The sequence below is a fragment of the Cryptomeria japonica genome, chromosome 1, assembly GCF_030272615.1.
Source record: "Cryptomeria japonica chromosome 1, Sugi_1.0, whole genome shotgun sequence".
NCBI lineage: Eukaryota > Viridiplantae > Streptophyta > Pinopsida > Cupressales > Cupressaceae > Cryptomeria > Cryptomeria japonica.
Window position 1 is genome coordinate 563,945,081 of NC_081405.1, and position 22,528 is coordinate 563,967,608.

At 40.3% G+C, this 22,528-nt stretch overlaps 1 protein-coding gene across 1 annotated transcript in view; it reads right to left on the minus strand.

Annotated features, from left to right (window-relative positions):
• Positions 1-20,322, minus strand: part of LOC131043951 (uncharacterized) — a 153,411-nt gene extending 133,089 nt beyond the window's left edge. Inside the window, exon 1 of the mRNA XM_057977210.2 lies at positions 18,302-20,322. Coding sequence (XP_057833193.2) covers positions 18,302-19,969 — 1,668 coding nt within the window. The 5' untranslated portion in view covers positions 19,970-20,322. The remainder of the gene's footprint in view (positions 1-18,301) is intronic.
• Between the last annotated feature and the right edge of the window lie 2,206 nt (positions 20,323-22,528).

Genomic DNA, 22,528 nt, shown 5'->3' on the forward strand with positions numbered 1-22,528 from the left:
GTGAGAGTTGTTTAAGTTAGCCTTATGATATGATATTATTGTTTGCAAGTAGAAATTAATCGCCTAGGTTAAGCACCTTTACCCTAGAAGGACAACTCATCACAATTTTCAACATTGCTTACAACCCTAGGTATCTAGATTGAAACCCTAACTTGCAAATCTGACTTTTAATTGAATATGGTCACTCATGTTAACAAATTGTGCTTTGTAATCGCATAAAATGTTGAACAAGAAGCTGAATCAGCATTAAACAAAGTTTGATTTTTTGTAAAATATGATCAAATTAGCCTTGTTTCAGACCCACAATGTATCTCAAAGCAACTGATATATCAATTCGATTGTTCTTTTTGGCCAAATCATATCTTTCAAATGAATTTGCCTTTGTTTGATCGTTGGATCTTGTCAAGCTTTGCTGTAGATTCAATAATCTCCTTCACATTCGCTGTGTTCCTATGTCAAAATCGCCTTCCCTATGAGGTAATTCACTACGATCAGCAATGGCAACTGTCACAATATCTGATCAAGATCAGAGTTGGTGTCCTTGGAGATGAATTCGCTGTAGATAATGATCAATCTCACCACCTCTAATAATTGCCTTTGCTTTCAAATTGGAAGTCGTCATTAAAAGGAATGCTTTTGCCTTGAATCAGATCTGACTAGAATCGTTGAAAGCTGGTGAATGCAATTTCGACATTGTGTTTGATCAAATGAAATGATCAAACATATTTATACTCGCTTGGAAAACGATCGCAAGGCCGACTTGGATTTCAAATTCAAAATTTCAAATAAATGTCTATCATCAATGTGGTGGGGCCTTTGCAAATCGTGTTAATTCAAATCGCATTTCATGGATGTAGCATTGCTTAAGGCCAATCTTGTCTTTGTCAAGGAGGGGGTCACAAATCCTTATGTCACATATTGATATTGCCTAAGGACGGATTGATGTCTTAAGTCGCACATGTCCTTAGTCAAGGGACAGGTTGATATCCTTATGTCGCTCTTTGTCATTGCCCAAGGACGGGTTCATTGCTTAAGTCGCATTTGGGCATTACATAGGGACGGATCTCATCTTTTATGTCGCTGATGTCCTTAGTCAAGGGACACCTTCACTTCTTATGTCACCGATTGACATTGCCTAAGGATGCCTTAATTCCTTATGTTGTTGATTAGCATTGCCTAGGGACGGGTTGATGAGATGCAATCGGTCATTGCCAAGGAAGGTCCGTCAAGGATAGTGTTGTCAATTTCCTTCATCAAAAAAATGTAAATGCCTTATGTTGCCAAACAAAGGAGATCGCACAAGTCTTGTCAAATCGCACCACCAAACTTCCTCGGAAATGAAATCTGATTCAAAATTAAGAACTCCTAATTCACTAAACTTGACCGTCAAAGCGAATGAACCGTCCTAAAGAGGTATTCTAGGCAACGGAAGAGAGTAACGAAATGTCCTAAGACAACCCTTCAAATCAAACAAACGTTAACCCGTCCAAGGCAATCACCATATCTAAGCAAAAATCCACACTTGATTCCTATCAAAGCCAACTCTCAAGTCGCTGGATGAACTATCAGCTTCAAACTCAATCACTCAAAAGGATTGAACCCAACAAACTAACCTAACCAAAACCTCAGACTAAAAGCAAAAGAGGGGTCCCCATTTGTGATGGGGCAAACGGCTTAGGATTTTTTGCCTCTTCTGCAGCTACATTGTAAATTCTTTTTTCCTTGTTTACATTCTCATGGAACAAATTGTCCTTATTTCTGGTATTCTCCCGAGGTTTGACTTCAACTCGCCCTCCCTCGGGTTTGTTCTTCTTCCTCTTGGCAGATCTCTCTATCCTTCCAATACTACTTTTTTCAAAATTCTCAAGTTCATCTAAATTTTCTTCAACATCAACTCTATTCTTCTTCTTCTTCTTCTTCTTCTTCTTTGAAAATTTCTTTTTCAAGCCTAGTCCACCGCTACTCTTACTTTTCTCTAAACTCTCTTCAAATCTAATTGTTCCATCGATACTCATACTTTTGTCAATGCTCATAGTTTTGTTGGTGCTCTCTTCAATTTCCTCTGTTGAATACCTAACTTCTTCCTCGCTCTCTTATTGGCTTAACCCGTTATTTTTCTTCATTTTTTTTCTCCTTCTCTGTAATTTGATTACCTCTGATGGACGGACTTCCATCGGATTCATCTATGGCTCCTGCCTTTTTACCACCATTGGATTTTGATCCCTCATTCTTGATGCTATTCTTTCTCAAAAAATCATTATTAACGCTAATATATTTTGAGGGATTCTCTTCCATGGAATTGCCATTAAACTGATCTTTCTCACCTCCATGATATCTCAAAGGTCTCTCATCAATTTTGCCATCTAACAAAACCTTGCTTTCTCTTGTCTAAGTTTTTTTTAACAATTCTTTTGTCTAAATGCCGCCTTCTCTTTTCTCCAAGGAATCTCTTCATATCCATTTTCATTAAAATACTCTAATTTCATATCTCTTTTCTTTTTCTTCTTGCCGCCCTCAACATTTTCAAAACTACTACTGTCTTGTGTTTCAGCAGTCTTTTTGAAGGTTGTACAATTATTTTCCTCTTCTAATTCCTTTTCTAAACTATCTACAGCTTCGAAATCTTTATGTTTCCTCATTTTCTATGGTATTCCTGCCTCTTTCAACTCCTTATTTAACCCATTTTCTGCCTCCAAATATTTATTTTCTTTCTCCCTTCCTTTCTTGCTTTCCTAACTGTGACTGTCCAGCATTTCAAAAACCTCCCTAAATCCTATGCCGCTACTTTCTATTGTGAGGTATTCACACATCGCCCCATTGCAAATGGGGACCCCCACTTTTTCGCTTTCTAGGTTTGTCGTCTTAGTTTAGTTGTTAGTTGTTGTCGAGTCTTTGCTATTAACCTTTTGTTCGTAGTTGCTCAGGAGATGATCAAGTCCCCCTCTTAAGAATGAAGTGAAATTCAACACTCCCTTTGCCCAGCCAAGGCTTAATCCCTTCCACTTCTCCCAGTCCTGTCAGTGGGTGCGCAAACCCGATCACTCCCATTTCCATTCCTTGCCATTTCACCATTCCATTTCCCTCTATTTCCACTTCCCCTACCATGCTTCACTTCCATTTACCATATCCTCTACCCACCTACCTTTTTATACTCCATCTACCCTTCCTTCCACCCATCCTCATACTTAACCTACTTCACCAACATAACCTACCTTATATTTCCTAACTTCCATCCCACATCCTTCACCTACCCCTTCCACTACCTTTACCTTTACCTCCATTACCCCTTCCATCTCATTCACCTCCCTACGTTCACCGATACCCTCACCTACCTAACCCTTTTCCCATCTTAGCATACTCACTCACTACCCTTCACCTACACTCACACCTACATCCTCTAACCTCCATCTCACACCCCTTACCCTTATACTTCCCTTAGCCTACCCTTTCCCTTACCTACCACTTTACCCCTACCCCTATCCTATCCTAACCCACCTTCCATTCCCTACCTTTTCTGTTAACTATCACCTTACCCCCTTACCCTTTCATTACCCCCTTATACCTCCCGTTCCATTTTACTCCCCATATATCTTAACTCCTTTCACCAACCCCTTTTACCTCCTCACCCCACATATCTCCTACTTCCATCATTTATATCCCTTATGTCCTCCTTTCCTCCAACATCCCATTCCCCCTCTTTCTCCACATAGCAGCTACCCTTAACATTTCCTACCACTCCCCCCCTCATATTTCTCTCCACCGCATCACATTACATGTTGGACCCCACAAACTCCAAAATAGAGAATTAAATAAGTTTTTAAACAACTCTTTGTTGCGACTGTAGAGTCAAAAATATCACCCTCATCACCCTTAGTGGCAATTGCGACATGTGGCGCCTCCCCCACGCTGCTTGGAGGACATGTTCGCCAACTTGTCCTTTTGTCCACCGAAGAAGTCCATGTCAGCTTCCCCAAAGGCGTTACCAACTCTTCTGATCTAACGGATTCGCGGACGCAGACGTGACGCGGATACATCTATGCGGCGTGCTATCGTCCCACCAACCTGCTAGCTAGCAGGTGGTCATTGGGACGTTACGACCTGCACTAGGAAGGAATCTTAACTCCCTACGCGGCCACCGACATTCAAACTCATCCCTTAGCCTATATCCTTGGATTTGGGACATTTCCAGGGGATCTTTTTGCAAATTGGAGACTTGCTCTTGCAAATTGCAGCATTCGTCGAACTACCAAGTTTACCAAGCATACTAACACTTGCCAAGCACTAGGGGAGTAATCTAACTCTATCTTGCATTTCCAATATCTCATTTATTTTCCAATTACCAAATAGCATAGCATTGTCTTTGTATTTGTCTTTGCACTCTTCTTTATTAGCTTCTTCATCATCTTCCTTTCCCATGGCTTTTTGGGTTGTCCGTGGAGGTGGAAACACCAAAACGGGGGTCTGACTTAGGCAGACTCAAAAACACAACCCCCATCATTTTCTCTCTTGTATGTGTGTAGGGATTACGTTGCAAGATTGAGTGTCATATTGCGGAAGTAAACATCACAGCGAGCATCTTGATGAGTTCGTTCCTAACTTCCTCTTCTATTTAGCTATTCCTTTTCATAGTTAACATTTTGTACGCTGCATTTTGTCTATTTAGTTAGCATCTGTCGAAATCTGCATTTTGTTCGTACGAACTGGACATCTTTGTCTAGTTCTGTACTCTGTCTGACCTAGACACTAGCGTGCCGCACTGCAGTCTCAGACCCGCGTTGTTGTCTTGGCCACAGAACCTTGCAGAGTTCGCCAAAGGTCTGTCTCGATTCCCCAACAAGTCCAGAACATTTTGTTATCCCCTGGCCCAGCCTTGCGCCAATTCGCAGAGATATCGGAAGGACCATTCGCTCTCCTAGGACTCATCATTCCCAGGGTGTTGAATTCCCTCTATTACATTTTGGTAAACCCGACATGAAGGGGGATTCATGTGTTTGCTTTTTCCAGTATAGCTTAGATGCTTTAATTCATTTCCTTTTCCAATTTAGTAAAGTTGTTTTACTTTTCATCACATTCATTTAAAAACTTAAATTTAAAAAAAAAAAAAAAGGAACAAAACGAAAACTGAAAACAGCAAACACCTTTTTCCCTTTCACGTTTTTATCTTAAACACATCAAAACAAAATAGTCTTACATCTTTTTCCAAAGACTTGCATAGGTGTCCCTGTTTCATGACTTGGTTGTTGATCAGATTCTAAGCTTTCGTGATTTGGTGTCCCTCCTGATCATTATAGCCCTCCTCTACCTAGCGCCATGTAGGGTCCTCATCCTGATGATCTATTGGGCTCTCACTGTCTAAAGCCCATTCAGACTGGGGATCCCTCTCCTGCCAGCTTGCAGCCTAACTCCCCTAGGAGTTTTGCTACCTCTTCCCCTCCTGCTATGGTTCACGATTGTGTTGTCTCTATCGATTTTGAGCAGATCAATTCTTTAGAGCAGAATCTGAGAGATTTTGAGGGGTTCCTGAACCGAGAGAACGTCCTCCCCCAGGCCGGGAATGTCCTTAGCATGTTGAGAGACATGTTGATATCCGATAGGAGAGGACTAGAGATGCTAAGGGCCCTATCCATGATTGTTAAAAGCCATGTGCCCCTAGCCGAGGTACCCCCTATAGACACCCAGTTTGATCTATTCAAGTCCCCGGTCGGTGTTAGCATCCTAAGGTTGGGAGCCCGCATGGTGGATTCAACCATCCCAAGTATCAGTGCCTCCTCTGTTCCTTTAGGTTACATGGGTATGGCTAGTGACTCGACTCTTATTTTCGTTGCTGCCCATATTGCAGTTGTCTTTGCCAGTGCCACATCAGTCGACACATCATCTGGAAGGGGAGGTGGTGCAACTCCACCACCTCCTCCTCCGCCTATGAACCCGGTTCTAAATAGTATACTACAGAACATGGGCCAGCTTCAATTGCAGCTCAATTCTCTGGCTTCTGCTTCCGACCAGTCATCTGCACTCGCGTACTATAGGAAGAGCCCTTTAGACATCACTATCCTAAATACCATCCTTCCAACGGCCACCGAATCGTTGAAGTTTAATAGGTTCAGTGGCGATGGTGACCCAAACACTCATATAAATTCATTTATGACCATGTTTTGTGACTATCACAATCTGGACTTTGTTCTCTTTAAGTTGTTTGCTCGTTCCTTCAAAGGGACTGCGTTGGAGTGGTACAATTCTCTGCCTGACCACTCCATCCGCACCTTTGACCAGTTGATGGATCTCTTTCGCAAGAGGTTTCAGGATAACATAGGCAGCAAGGTAACTATATCTGACCTTGTTCATTGCAAGCAGAAACCAAATGAGAAGGTGACAGATTTTATCTCACGATATTAGGCAATCTCAACTAAGATCCCCTTTGTCCTGTCGGATAATGACTTGCAGCGTATGTTCATAAGCAACCTGCAGCCGACATTGAGGGAGAAGTTGTCCCTAAATCGTTATCAGAACTTTGCCAGCATGTGCTCTACCTTGACCGATTAACAACACATCGTGACACGATTCGGAGACTCTTCTTCAAACCCTTGTGGTGGGTCCTTTCTTGGCACGATCTCAAATGGGTCTCAAAGGAATAAAGTCGTGGCTAATATAGTGGCTACTCCTCCGATAGCTGCCTCTCAATCTTCGCAAAACCGAGTCTTCACAAAATTGAACGACTCTTATTTGAGTATCATGCAGCAGTTGTTGTGAGACAACCTGATCACCCTACCTGAGCCCAAACCTTTGTCAGATAGCCGACCCTACCCCCGCTGGTTCGATGGGTCGAAGTATTGTCATTACCATTGTGTGCCTAGTCATGACATTGAGAGATGTTATCATCTCAGACACATTGTCCAAGACCACATCGACAGTGGGGCTATTAAAGTTGACGCAAGAAAACACAAGTCAAACAAGTCCGCGGATAAAACCAACAATGACTTGCCGATCTATACCAACCCCTTTCCTTCGCACTCGAAAAATGTGATTTCTACATCTGATCCAGCCTTGGATGGTGGTCCATATGTCAATATGGTGACCATCACCCCTATCATCTCCCCCCTGCCCAGAAGGGGGAGGTGTCTAACATTCTTATCTCATTCACACCACTCGATGCCCCATATTGCGGAGAGCCTGCTCCTCTCTATATCCCTACTCGATTGAACGGTCAAACTGTCATAGGTGTCCAGCGAAGTCGATGTCATCACAAAGGAGACACTCTTCGTGAATGGATGGCATATGTCGGTCTATGACGAGTGTCGCACTACCTTGCGGACCCACCATGGATTCTCTATCGGCCCATTGGGCAGCATCACCTTGACGGTCATGGTAGGTCCCAAGGCGGTGTCCTCGATTTTTACTATCATCCCGGAGTCTGATCTCTTCCGAGTCAAACTCGTCTCGGGTTCCTTTGTCTTCGCTTGCATCTAAATTACAAACCACATCGGCACCTCTTATCCCTCCACCCACTCCTCGAGCGAAGCAAGGTCGGGCACCCATCGCTATGAATGTGGTGCTCGCTTAGGATGTCCCTCCTATTTCATTAGTTAGGCCTTCTCCTGTCCTTGAGCCAACCTCGAAGACCTCTCCTATGGAGCACGATGCTCCTCATTCATCTTAAACGGTTGGTGGTCCCCACCTCCGTCGGAACCAACATGCGCGCGAGTGTAAACGCTTCCGACGAGCCCATGCTCGAGCATGTGACGCTACCTTACAGTCCGCTGGTGCATCCTCCAGCGTTGCTTTTTCGGAGTTTGTTCCTTCAATGGCTCCCGCTTCTGCATCAATTTTGGTTTCACTTCCAGCTGCTCCAAGGACCTTTGATGAACCTCCCCCTAAGTGGGTGCAAGTCTTCATCACTCCTTCCTTGGAGCCTCCGCTTATCAGTTCTCTGTCGAACACTCCACCCTTGTCCGTGCCTTTGGATATGCCGCACACGCAGGTGGTCTCCAACGCAGCTTCCACTGCTCCACCTGTTCTATCGCCCCTTCAACATTGCAGCTTTACTGGGGTCCTTCAATCTGTGACGGTCGATAGGAGGCCCGATACTCCTATCCCGTTCAAACGCAAGTTTGAGCAGGGCCATGTCCCGGAGTTCTGACGTCGCTGGCCAGCACAAGTATGTTCCTCATCTCTACCATTGCCTGCTTCTCTGTTTGCTGCTTTGCCTGTGTCTGTGTGTGTGATCAAGAAGGCCCCGCCTTCTCTCGAATTTGTCATTGCCCCTCTTCCGGAGGCCGGCAGTCCTACCTTTATTTCATCTTCATAAGCGTGTCACCTGCTTCCTCCTCTAAGGGATGCATGTTCGATTTGTTGGAGGAATTCACAGCACTATCTTCAATCTTCACGAGATCATTGACCCTCTCCCCCTCTGAGCTTGCGGACACTAATCTTGATACGACTTCGTCCCTTGCTCTCACTGCGGGTGAGGCGTCAAGGGTTGCTCTGGCTTTTGTTCCCCTCCGAGCTATTCTGCCTTCTCCCTATGACCTATCTTGGGAGGACGAGGCTTTCCTTCAGGACGATGATCTCCTCGGGGACGACCCTTAGCTTATCATTTTTTTCTTCTACATCTACTTCCATGTATGCGTGCATGTGTTCCCCCATGTTTGTTTTATCTGTTTGTTCCCTCCCGTGGGACCCAGGTCAACCCGTACGTACCTGGATATGGGAGGTTGACTGTCTTTATCTGTTGTTCTCTCCTACAGGACCCGAGCTACTCTATAGGTGCTCAGTTACAGGGAATTTTTTGTTGTACCAATTCTTCTATCTGTATATCTATTTCCTCTATCCGTCGTATCTTTTCTTTTTTCGACATTTGGGGACAATGCAAACCGTCAGGGGCATCCTTATGCCTTCTTCCATGTTGACCCAAAAAAAAAATTATTTTTTTTTCTCTATCTTCATGTGCCTTTCTTCAAATCCGAGATCTTTGACACTATAACGATGCACCCATCTCGCAGTAATGTCTATACTTTCGACACTACTATGGAATTTGATGCCAAATAATCGGATCCCCCTGTCTCTTGCATTGCATCTTTTGATGTTGTGGATATCTATGTGCTACTTGTTCATTGGTGGCATTCCACGAAAACATCTTGCTATGTTGAAGTGCCACAACTACTCTTCTCCTTCGAATAACATGCCTTCCATGCATATTATTCTAAGGGAGGGCCATCATATCATCATTTATGCATTTGTGCCTTTATTTTTATGCTTTTTCATGCATTTGCTTTATCATGTGCGCCTAGGTGGGGTTGCTTTATCATGTGCGCCTAGGTGGGGGCCAAACCACTTGATTTTTTCTTTCCAAGATCACCTAGGCGGGGGCAAAACCACTTGATCTGTTCCAAAGATTGTCTACATGAGGGCTAAACCATCTTTCCAATCTGCATCATCTTTCTTGCCTTGGTAGAGGCCAATCTACTATGTTCCAATTCCAATTGCCCTATCGCATGGCAATCTAGCATGTCGCTATCCATGTCAACTAACTTATTATCCATATTGGCATTCGAATTTGCCCTCTCATATGGTTATCCATATTGGCGTTCCAATTTGCCCTATCATATGGTTATCCATATCGGCATTCCAATTTGCCCTAATGTATGGTCATCCATACCGGCTTATCACACCCTATCATATGGCTCTCAGTATGGCACATCACGCTAACCATATCAGCATATCTTGTACCAATGGCAGCCGCCCTATCTTGTATCTTTTCGTCATTGGGGACTTTCCTCCATGGCGAGGCTTGTTCTTGTTGCGCTTTGTTCCAATTTCTTTATCATATCTTATCATCCATCAGGCTAGACTGCAGCTAGCGTGTTGTCGATGTTCCAAGTACCGATTTCTATTCCAAAATTCTAGCATCATATCGTCGGAGGCAACTTCGTCTGATCAACGAGCATCTGCTTCCCTATCGCAATATTTTCTACTCTTCACCTTTTCTACCTTTCCTACTTTAGCTTCGCATCTCTTAATGGAGACATGCTTGCTAAAGTGGGGGCAAAATGTAGAGTCAAAAATATCACCCTCATCACCCTTAGTGGCAATTGCTACATGTGGCGCCTGCCCCACGCTGCTTGGAGGACAAGTTCGCCAACTTGTCCTTTTGTCCACCAAAGAAGTCCATGTCAGCTTCCACGAAGGCATTACCAACTCTCTCGATCTGACAAATTCGCGGACGCAAATGCGGCGCGGATACGTCCACACGGACGCAGATGCGGCATGGATACGTCCATGCAGCGCACTACCGTCCCGCCAACTTGCCAGCCAACAAGTGGTCGTTGGGACGTTACAACCCGCACCAGGAAGGAATTGTAACGCCTCCCTACACGGCCACCGACATTCAAACTCGTCCCTTAGCCTATATCCTTGGTTTTGGGACATTTCCAAGGGATCTTTTGGCAGATTGGAGACTTGCTCTTGGAAATTGAAGCTCTTGGAGACAACGCCACCATTGTTGCAGCATCGTCGAGCTACCAAGTTTACTAAGCATACCAACACTTGCCAAGCACAAGGGGAGAAATCTAACTCTATATTGCATTTCCAATATCTCGTTTATTTTCCAATTACCAAATAGCATAGCATTGTCTTTGTATTTGTCTTTGCATTCTTCTTTATTAGCTTCTTCGTCATCTTCCTTTCCCGTGGCTTTTTGGGTTGTCCGTGGAGGTGGAAACACCAAAACGGGGGTCTGACTTAGGCAGACTCAAAAACACAACCCCCAACATTTTCTCTCTTGCATGTGTGTAGGGATTACGTTGCAGGATTGAGTGTCATATTGCGAAAGTAAACATCACAGCGAGCATCTTGATGAGTTTGTTCCTAACTTCCTCTTCTATTTAGGTATTCTTTTTCATAGTTAACATTTTGTTCGTTGCATTCTGTCTATTTAGTTAGCATCCGTCGAGTTCTGCATTTTGTCCGTCCGAACTGGACGTGTTTGTCTAGCTCTGTACTCAGTTTGACCTAGACACTAGCGCACCGCGTTGTAGTCCGCTAACTGCACTGTAGTCTCGGACCCGCGCTATCGTCTTGGCCACAAAATGTTGCAAAGTTCACCAAAGGTCTGTCTCGATTCCCCAACAGGTCCAGAACATATTGTTATCCCCTGGCCCAGCCTTGCGCCAGTTCGCAGAGGTATCAAAAGGACCATTCGCTCTCCAAGGACTCATCATTCCCAGGGTGTCAAATTCCCTCTGTTACAAGAACCCGCTAACTTTGGGATTGGGAACTTAGAATGTTTTTTTTGCATTGCATGGGCTCCACCAAAATTTTGATATGAAAGAAAAGGTTTTTAATGAATTTAAATGAAAGAGAGAGCATCCACCTCACTCTACCCCTTCATCCCTTCCACTTTATCCCCTCCGTGGCACTTCTTTACCACATCACCCCATCTTATTTGCCACAATATCCTCTTTTCTATCATACCTTTCCACTCCCTTTTCACACCCATGGCATATTTGGGCTCCACTAAAACTTTAGGATGAAGAATATAAAGCAACTCACTTCAAATTTGATTAAAAACTTCTAGGTTCGTACTTGTTCAAATAGATTCATCTTGAAGGAAGATATTAATCTCTAATTGGCTCCAAAGGAGAGAAGATTTTCAAGCATAAATGAGGTGAACTATAAAGGATAAGCTCTGTCAGAGGAGATTCAAAATAGGCTGGTTCCTCATCACTGAGAATTTTATCAGATCTTTGGGGAAGTGATCAGACCTCATTCACCCTTGGTTTAAATGCAATTTCTAGTAGATTAATTTCTCTGAGTTTAGACCACAATCAGACCTAAGTATTATTTTATACTCAGAAATATGATTAATGTGCATGATGTTTGACTTAAGTTGTGTCTCTTTGCAGGTATGGTTGTAAAGAAATGAAGAATGAAGCACAAGGAATGTAAGAGGATGACAAACCAAAAATGGGGACTCCCCAACATAAGGGAAAAGATCTGTGCATCACCGCATGAAGAATGCATTCAGATAGAATTAATCCTGCAAATGCAGATAGACAGAGGTGAAAAATCCTAAAGTCAGATCAAAGGTTGTGAAAATCAGGTCTGATTCAATTGTGCAAGAGTAGAAAGCACCACTTGACAATGTGAGAGGATTAGCACTCAGAAATTTGTGTTTTGTACAAATCAGACCCTTAAGACCTGATCTGTTTGATGAATAAAGGCAAATAGGATTGATTGATCAATCATCTGCTACAAATGAAGCTCCAATGACCGATTCAGGAATAAGGATTTTTGTTCATGCAAAGATGAGAAATGCTTTCACCAAACAGCTTTAGTACAAAGGAACCTAATTTGACCGATCAAGTGTGCAAGTTGCGGAGGTCTCCCAAATTGGCCGATTCACTCATGTTTGCTAAGCTGCTTAAATTAGCCGATCATGTTTTGGTTTGCAATGCTATCCAATTTAGGTCTAACTTCATGCACGAGGCAAGTAGAGCGACTTCAAGATTAGAGCATGAAAAGCGAACTTCAAGATTCACTCCATAAGCGACTTCATGAGTTGACAAATTGAAGTGAAATTTCTAACCTCATGACTTCATAGTTTGGAGCAAAATTTCCTACATGAATTGCCATGTTGGAGCGAACTTCATGACTTGCCATGCTGGAGTGACTTCATGACCTCACCTTTTGGAGTGAATCTCGTTAATGAGCATACATAAGCGAGTCCACATGAGCAAAGTTGAAGGAGAAATGAAGGATGTTTGATAGCAATCACCTTGAATGGATTCAATTCCAAATGCACTTCGTGAGTTGACAAATTGAAGCGAAATTTCTTACTTCATGAGTTCAGCAATTGGAATGAAATTTCCTACTTCATGAGTTGAAAGTTTGGAGCGAAACTTCTTACTTCATGACTTGCCATGTTGAAGCGAATTTCCTACTTCATGAGCGAGCAAATTGGAGCGAGAGTAGAAAGCACCACTTGACAATGTGAGAGGATTAGCACTCAGAAATTTGTGTTTTGTACAAGTCAGACCCTTAAGACCTGATCTGTTTGATGAATGAAGGCAAATAAGATTGACTGATCAATCATCTGCTACAAATGAAGCTCCAATGACCGATTTAGGAGTAAGGATTTTTGTTCATGCAAAGATCAGAAATGCTTTCACCAAACAGCTTTACAAGGAACCTAATTTGACCGATCAAGTGTGCAAGTTGCGGAGGTCTCCCAAATTGGCCGATTCCTTCATGTTTGCTAAGCTGCTTAAATTAGCTGATCATGTTTTGGTTTGCAATGCTATCCAATTTAGGTCTAACTTCATGCACGAGGCAAGTAGAGCGACTTCAAGATTAGAGCATGAAAAGCGAACTTCAAGATTCACTCCATAAGCGACTTCATGAGTTGACAAATTGAAGTGAAATTTCTAACCTCATGACTTCATAGTTTGGAGCGAAATTTCCTACATGAATTGCCATGTTGGAGCGAACTTCATGACTTGCCATGCTGGAGTGACTTCATGACCTCACCTTTTGGAGTGAATCTCGTTAATGAGCATACATAAGCGAGTCCACATGAGCGAAGTTGAAGGAGAAATGAAGGATGTTTGATAGCAATCACCTTGAATGGATTCAATTCCAAATGCACTTAATGAGTTGACAAATTGAAGTGAAATTTCTTACTTCATGAGTTCAGCAATTGGAGCGAAATGTCCTACTTCATGAGTTGCAAGTTTGGAGCGAAATATCTTACTTCATGACTTGCCATGTTGGATCGAATTTCCTACTTCATGAGCAAGCAAATTGGAGCGAACTTCAAGAGTAGAGCTAAACGAGCGAACTTCATAGATCAAGGTGGATGAGCAAATTCCAACTTGTACTTAAAAGATCAATCAACCTCTAAGTGAAATTCAAACCTAAAGAACTGAGTCGGCCAACTTGAAATAATGGTTTGTTATTTTAATCAAAGCAAGTCGGCCTCACCCTAAAGGACACATCTCCTCATTAACACACCTACATAAGGAGACTTGAAGCAATCATTTAGTCACCAATTCAAAGCAATCCTTTCTCCTAGAGTGAACTTGATCAGCAGATCAGCAGTCCCCATCAACTTCACTAGCTAATTCGATCAGCAAGGCAAGGAATCCAATCAATATCAACAGCAGGAGTGATTTCATGTGTTGAGGATTTAGAGCGCACTTCATGAGTCAACAATTTAGAGCGAGCTTCATGTTTAGGAAGTTTGAAGCGAACTGCACAAGTCAAGAAAATGGAGCGAGGTTCATACTTCATGAATCAACAAATGGGAGCGAGTTTCATGTAAAGGTGAAACTTCACGAGTTTGAAAATTGAAGCGACTTCATGAGTTGATGATCAAGAGTGACTTCATGAGTTGTGAGTTTGGAGCGAAATCCATGATTAAAAGGAGATGAGTGAATGCACCCAAGACAAGATACAAGGCAGCTAAACAGATGCATTTTCCTTGAAGCTAATTTGATGCCTAAGAGGGGATGATGTTGAATGAGTCGGGCAAATAGAGTGAACTTCTTGAATCCACATAGATGAGCGAATTTCATGAAATCACCTAGGGCAGCAGACTTCAAAATTCATGATACAACAGCCAACTTCGAACTTCACCTTTGAGCCTTCATGAGCAAAATGGGAAGTAAAGGAATGAAAGAAATTTGAGGACACTTACTTCATGATCAAACAATTTGGAGCATACTTCATGATTTCACAATTTGGAGCGAACTTCAGGAATTGAGCTACATCAGCGAACTTCAAAAATGAAGACACACGAGCGAATTTTATAAATCGAGCTTCAAGAGCGAATTTCAAGTGAGTGAACTCTACTTCATGTGTTCCCAGCTGAAGGCGAAGGTGCAAGATTAGTTACATGATATTACTACCTTAAACTGATTTGAAGTTTGGAAAGAGTCATTTTGGGTTAAGCTCATATAATGAAGGAGGTAAGTTCAAAGACAAGGACAACTTCATGAACATAAAGGTTGGAGTAAACTTCAAGAGCTCCTCTCTAAGAGCAAAAATCCACTGCAAAGTGCTCCTTCATGAAGGCAAATTCCTCTAGATCTTCTTTCAAACCTGCAAAACACATAAAATCAAGGGATATATCAAGCTAAGAAGAACTATCAAAGTTATATATTATGTATTTGATATCATGTTTGTTTTGTTTTGCAGATGGGAGAGGATGGTGATTACAAAGCAAAAAGGAGAAAGATTGTATGACCTACACCACTGTGTGAGAGGATAAACTTCACGCCAAAGAGGAATTTCAACCTTCATTGCACCATGGAGACATGAAGAGATCAAAAAAGTGCGAAAGAGAAGTTATATAATCACTCCAAGGCAAGCGAGTGAGGATGAAGGAAGGACTCAGTTACCCATCACCACTACTTCAAGCAAGCTTGTAATGTCGAGTATCAAATCTTCCAAATCTACAAGCGAATTGAGGTGGCATCCCAATCACCACTCACGAATCAGAGGGGTTCCACATCACCATGTCTAGATGCAATGTACATAACTCACCAGTGATGGCACAAACTTCAAGGCACCTACCCTTATCATCTATCGGTTATGACAAAGTGTTATAATTATTTCATTGGCCAAATTGTGTTTGTTGTAACAAACCCTAATTAGGGTTTTCATTATAAAATCTCAGCCATTGATCTCAAAAAGATCTGAGCCATTGAATTGTATTGAGAGCATTATAAAAGGCTCAAGTCTCTCATTTGTAAAGGTTAATAGCTAATAGTGGATAGTTAGTAGCAAAGAAATAGGAGAAGAATAGAAGTTAGAGTAGGAGAAGGCAAAGATTGTTGCCAAACCTTGTTGTAAAGAACAATTGATTTCATTGAAGTTATGATGAATTTGATTTGTTACTTCAACAACTCACATGGTCTTTACTTCTCAATTTGCTTTCATGTTGATTAGATTAAGTGGAGGAATTTGTTGAATGTGTTTGCGTGGAATCCGTTTAGTCCATACCATTAGCCTCTTGCTGATTGTAAGTGTACCTTGTGTGGTCAACTGGAATGATATGAGCTTAACTTCAAATCGTTCTACACTCATTGTTTATGCATTAACTTGAATGGTGATCAATGTTTGATGGTATTGATTTGAACATCTTTGAAAGGTCCTTAGAAGATTGCACTGAACTTGTGTCAAATTGTTCAGTTTGATGGTGAGACCTTGCTCAGTAGGATTTCATCTAATCATTGACTCATCTTCCTGCATTCTTAGGATTAGAATAGGCTCTCTCAACCCCTCATCTTTTGCCATTTTTTTTTAAAACTCCAGCTAGTTTAGGATCAAAAGCATCACCATATCGTAACATCTGATGATCTAAGTTCCAGCGAATCAAGCATTCAAGCATTTGAATGTAAGTCCCCTTGTGATACCAACAATCACATTAACCAACAGAGCTTATCCACACGTAGTGACCCTACATTCATGAACCTTAGATTCTTCTCAAATGATCCTTAAGCTAATCTTCAACATTTGAGAGATTTTGTTCAACAGAGGATAAGATACTTTTTGGTATTTTATTCTGTGTTCACATGTGCATAAAACACACATCAACACTTTCCTCTTTAAGTTTCTTATCTACGCTATTTTGATTAGCTCTCAGATCTTTTATCCTTCTCCTTTTATTCTCTCTGTCATATCTTCAAACTCTGAGTGGCATCTTTGTTAATATGAGTCCTTCTGTTTGGTGTGCCATGGCTGGTGTTTAATTGCACCTGCAAGCAGAAATAGGAGCCATGAAGAATTGTGAGCTTTGTATCTGTTTTGGACGGATTGTTGGTGACCGATTGTGCCCTGCGACTTACAACACAGGCAACATCAATTTATATCGGCATTCATTGTAAGAGCAATCTCCTACCGCTACAGTGCAGATTGGTTCAGGTGCAAGTTGACTACTTTGTTCTCTATCTCTGATATAAACTGTGTAATTACCTGAACTATTTATAATCAGATATAATGTTGTTGACAACTCTGAAACATGTGGCATATTGATAAGACTTATTTCTAGTTATTCATTTGTGCATTTAATTTGCAAATTGAAACTTAGCATAGACAGCCAATAAGACTGATAAACAAATCTAGCAGTTGTATGATATTTTACATTAATCAGAGCCGAAAGTAGTTAAATTTGGGGAAGATCTTGTAAGGATCATTTCACTCCCACTCATTTATTCTCTGCCCATTGTGGCTCTTTTCCAAATTGATTTCCTTCCCTATCAGAGCTGCTTGCAATTGGCCCAAGAGCACTCACTGCTTTTGATACTATTGCCATCACCATAAGTATTGATATGAGTTTTCTTCAAATACAGTTTAATGGGGCATTCAGGTGCAGTCATATATTCACAATTCCCAACAATAGAAAGGCCTGTCACATTAATGGACAAGTCCATGGCCAATGAATCGGTCATTATATTCTAGATCAGAGGTACAAACTGATCAGTAGGGTGCCCCTCAAAAGCAGTGAAGGATAATTTCCGGGAGATTGCTGGGTACAGTTACTAGTAGGAGGATGGAAATGTCAATCAAATTACCGTATGTGCTAAATGAAAAAGATGACAACTGTATCATATAAAAATGCAGTTGCCAGAAACTGTAAGTATGGGGACAGGAACATCGTCCACATTCCTATAATGGAGTTTCTAGGTAACCATGTGGCAGAGTGATCATAAAAGCGATAATGTAATGTAACCTTATGCTGAATTTGATTGTGTATTTCCGTTTAATTAATATCATACAAATCCACCCATGAGCGCCACAGACATACCAATATTTCAGTTAAACAGTTAACTAACATGTGTTGCAATCGAGGATGGCATAGGCTTCAATCTTTAGAATGTTGCCCAAGCTTAACCAACAGTAAAATGGGGCTGAAGTTAACCCCAAGATTCATTCAAGATGGCTCACAACCTTACTTAAGATTTACCGAGCAAAATAAGAGGGTTGAGTACTCATGCATAAAGAAAACACCAGAGTCTATAAGAGCCGTACTGCATAAATTATTTATAGAAACTCCAAGTATATTATATAAAATCTACCTGCAATAATGATTGGAAGCAGTATCTACATATAACAAGTTTCAAGTAATATGGACAGTAAGCTTTGACATTCATTCTCATCCAAGGAGACTCGAGTCCATGGCAATACCAACAGCCTATGCCATGGTTAAAACATTATGAATCGAGCTAATATAAATTATACTGAAGAAAGCAAAAATGTACATATTAAACCCCTTTCGAGAGTATGATAAATTGAAAATAAACATTACCTTGATGTATTTGGATATAGCATCCCGTATTGCTTGATCTTCTTCAGGACTATACCGCTTTCCCCAAACTATTTGATCTTGCTTATCAGATATTTCTCCAGGAAACCCAGGATCTTCGCTGTCTTCTTTGTCCATCATTTCCTCTGTGTCACATACTTGCACTTGACTGGAGAATGTCACCTTCTTTTGCTTTTTGTATAACGATCTGTCATCTGTTGAAGATTTATCAGCATCTTTTCGAGAATTATTGGCATCCCCAGTACCCCAATGGTTATCATCATCGCCAGAAACTATAACTCTTTCTGTTTGTTTATTTTTCCTCTTTTTCTTGCTCCTACCGTCGGCAAGACGCTCTGGATTTTCTGCCTCTTCTGCAGCTACATTGTAAATTCTTTTTTCCTTGTGTACATTCTCGTGCAACAAATTGTCCTTATTACTGGTATTCTCCCGACGTTTGACTTCAACTCGCCCTCCCTCGGCTCTGTTCTTCTTCCTCTTGGCGGATCTCTCTACTTCTGTCCTTCCAATACTACTTTTTTCAAAAATCTCAAGTTCGTCTAAATTTTCTTCACCATTAACTCTATTCTTCTTCTTCTTCTTCTTCTTCTTAAACTTCTCTTTCGAGGCCAGTCCATCGATACTCATACTTTTGTCAACGCCCATAGTTTTGTCAGTGCTCTCTTCAATTTCCCCCATTGAATTCCTCACTTCTTCCTCGCTTTTTTCTTGGCTCAACCCTTTATTTTTCTTCTTTTTTTTCTCTTTCTCTGTAATTTCATTTCCTCTGATGGACTGGCTTCCAACGGATTCGTCTATAGCTCCTGCCTTTTTACCACCATTGGATTTTGATCCCTCATTCTTGATGCTATTCTTTCTTAAAAAATCATTTTTAACGCTAATATATTCTGAGGGGTTCTCTTCCCCGGAATTGCCATTAAACTGATCTTTCTCACCTCCATGATATCTCAAAGGTCTCTCATCAATTTCGTCATATAACAAACCCTTGCTTTCTCTTGTCTGAGAGTTTTTTTTTGACAGTTCTTCAGTCTGAATGCCGGCATCATTCTTCTTCTTCTTCTCTTTTCTCCGAGGAATCTCTTCATATCCATTTTCGTTAGAATCCTCAAATTTCACATCTCTTTTCTTTTTCTTCTTGCCGCCCTCAGCATTTTCAAAACTACGACTGTCCTGTGTTTCAGCAGTCCTTTTGAAGGCTGCACAATTATTTTCCTCTTCTAATTCCTTTTCTAAACTATCTACAGCTTCTAAATCTTTGTGTTTCCTCTTTTTCGTGGTTATTCCTGCCTCTTTCAACTCCTTATCTAACCCATTTTCTGCCGCCAAATATTTATTTGCTTTCTTCCTTCCTTTCTTGCTCTCCTGGCTGCAACTGTCCAGCATTTCATAAACCTCCCTAAATCCTACACCACTATTTTCCTCTGTCATTTTCTTATTTACGCTATTTTCAGTTCTCAGATCTTTTCTCTTTCTCTTTTTATTCTTTCTCTCTGTCATATCTTCACTATTGTCCCTCGGCTGCGTTTCAAAAACATCTAGAATTTCTTCAGTTGGGCAATTGTTATCACTAGCTGAACCATTTTCCCCCATCAACTCTCTAGTTTTCTTCTTCTTCTTCTTTTGAAACTGTTGATCTATTAATGGTTCCATCAAACCCTAAGAAAATTGAGTTATCTCGATGCTGATCAATGACTGTATGAAACTTTCATTTGTTGTCGATAGTTGAATCACTAATTTGAACTTAAAATGAATATAATTGCAGACCAATTTTTTACAGCCTCCCAACGCAATCACGGGTGAAATAAATAAAGCTGGGTCTGAGATGATTGTAAGCCGTAAACCCTTCTTTCAAAACCCTTCGAATATTGAACTCGAAAATAGCTGCTGCTTTCCAGCATAAGGCATTTTACATTCGAACCTCGTCGAACAGAGAGCAGGACTTCGTACAATCTTTTCGATATATTGCGTTTGTTGAAGCAAAAGTCTCACCGTCAGCCGACCTCGCAAATGGCAGCATGTAAATTTTATTAAAATAGAATAGTTATGTAGAGAGGAATTTTCTAGCTGCCACGTAATTTATGTCATAATTTTTTATTTATATAATTAGCATGTGTAGTAATGATTATGGTGAAAATTGAATTTAGTAGTGAATCAATGTATGGTCATTAACTTCAAAATAAAAATCATACTTAATTTACATTTCTAATATAAAAAATGATAATTAATTTACATGTGAATTGATCAATGGCACTTTTTTATCTACTCATTGTGAATATATCAAAAACATATTATATTGTACCCTAACACCATTAGTCATCTCTCAAGAGCTTCTTCATGTCTTTTCCAATGATAAATTTGCAACTATTAGCAACTATTTTTTTAGGACAAGCATAATTTTCAAATACTTAAAAGGGCTATCGATTATGAAGTGGATGACAAGATGTAAAGAGACTATATCATTAACCATAGTCAAAATTTATAGATGATTTAATTGTTTAAAAGTTAAATTTTTAATTATTTGAACTTTTCAATATATATTGAAAGCAAGCAGTTCTATCCATTCTATATGTAACATGTAAGGTCCGCAAGCAGTTCTATTCATTCTATATGTAACATGTAAGGTCCTCGAAAATCAACTAATTAACTTATTAAATTAACTCATTTAACACATCATCAAATATGAATTATTCTCAAAAACTCCATATAAATATAAATTTCAATGGAGTTCAAGTGCTTATTCTAAGAAAGCACATATACATGAGTTACGAATGCAACAATGATGGCCTACATGCCATAATGATATCAATACAAGTGAAGTACAATATACAAAATAAATATATAGAAAACAATTGTCCTTTCTCACCACCAACCACATGGTCATTTGCTAGCTAAGGACAAGAATATGGCCCACGCACTTTTCCACTCAACCACAAAGCAATTATGCTTCCCTAGAGTTCTTCATGACATGAAGAACCACCGACCCTACACAAAGAGCCTAGCTACCTAGAAACAATAGTAGGATGGAAACCATGGTGCATCTTGATACATCTACATGCACATCTACTATATGATAATGCAGTGACATATTCTTAGGATGTGGTAGAGAAACATATTAAGTGAATTTGTTGGGAAATTTATCTATTTCAATGAAGTAGGCTTTGATCAAAGCACTTTTAAATGTGGATTTTCCTAAAAAGAGGAGTATCCTTCTCTATTGTTCCACATTCGACACCCCTTCCCAAGACCATAGCTTATCCCACACAAAATATATCATAACATCAATGATCTTGCGTTTATGCATTTGCCTATGAAAGAGACTTCTCATTTCTTTCTATATGGCTTTTCAAATACATCTTAGGTTAGTTCAACATTTTACATGTTCTTTTGATGCAAGACTAATTGCATTTAAGCGTAGATCATTCCTATGTCTTATTGCTCTACATGGTTGTTAAGTGCAACTTAATGCAATAATATGTATATAATTAACTTTTTAATGCATTCCTATCAATTCATTATTCTATATGGATATTAAATGCATCACTAAGGAGATCATTCGCATGTCTTTCATATGCACTCCTATTAATTCATCATTCTATACAGGTTTTTGCAATGCATCATTTCATGACTTTCTTATGCACTCCTAATAGTTCATCATTCTACGTGGTTTTTACAATGCATCATCAATTCAATCATTTACACACATAATGCAAAAAAAAATTTCAAAACAATAAGATATTTTAAAGAAGAACATGTAGCACATGTATGTTTATAATGAATATGTTCATATATTTACTATATACATATACATGATCCGTAAGAAATCAAATTTATACATGGTTATGGTAAATTTTCTCTTAAATATTTTAGCTCATAATGAGCACAAATGCATATTTATAACAGTAGTCAATATCATGAAGAAGCATTAAAATAAGGCATTCGAGAGAAGGTATATCGCATGTATGTATAGTGCATGTATACATATATGTGATAACACGTATATATATGCGTATATATTCTCTATTAAGACAATTTACATACTTGTTTCAATTTCATAACTAATAATTTTTTAGATGAACATGAAGCTATAGTTGCTTATATCTCTTTGCCTTGTGTTCTAACTACATTAACTCAGTTTGTTGTGAAAATAAAATCAGTCATATTCAATTTGAACTACCTTTGTATTTCATAAGTATTATGGTCAACTCGTCC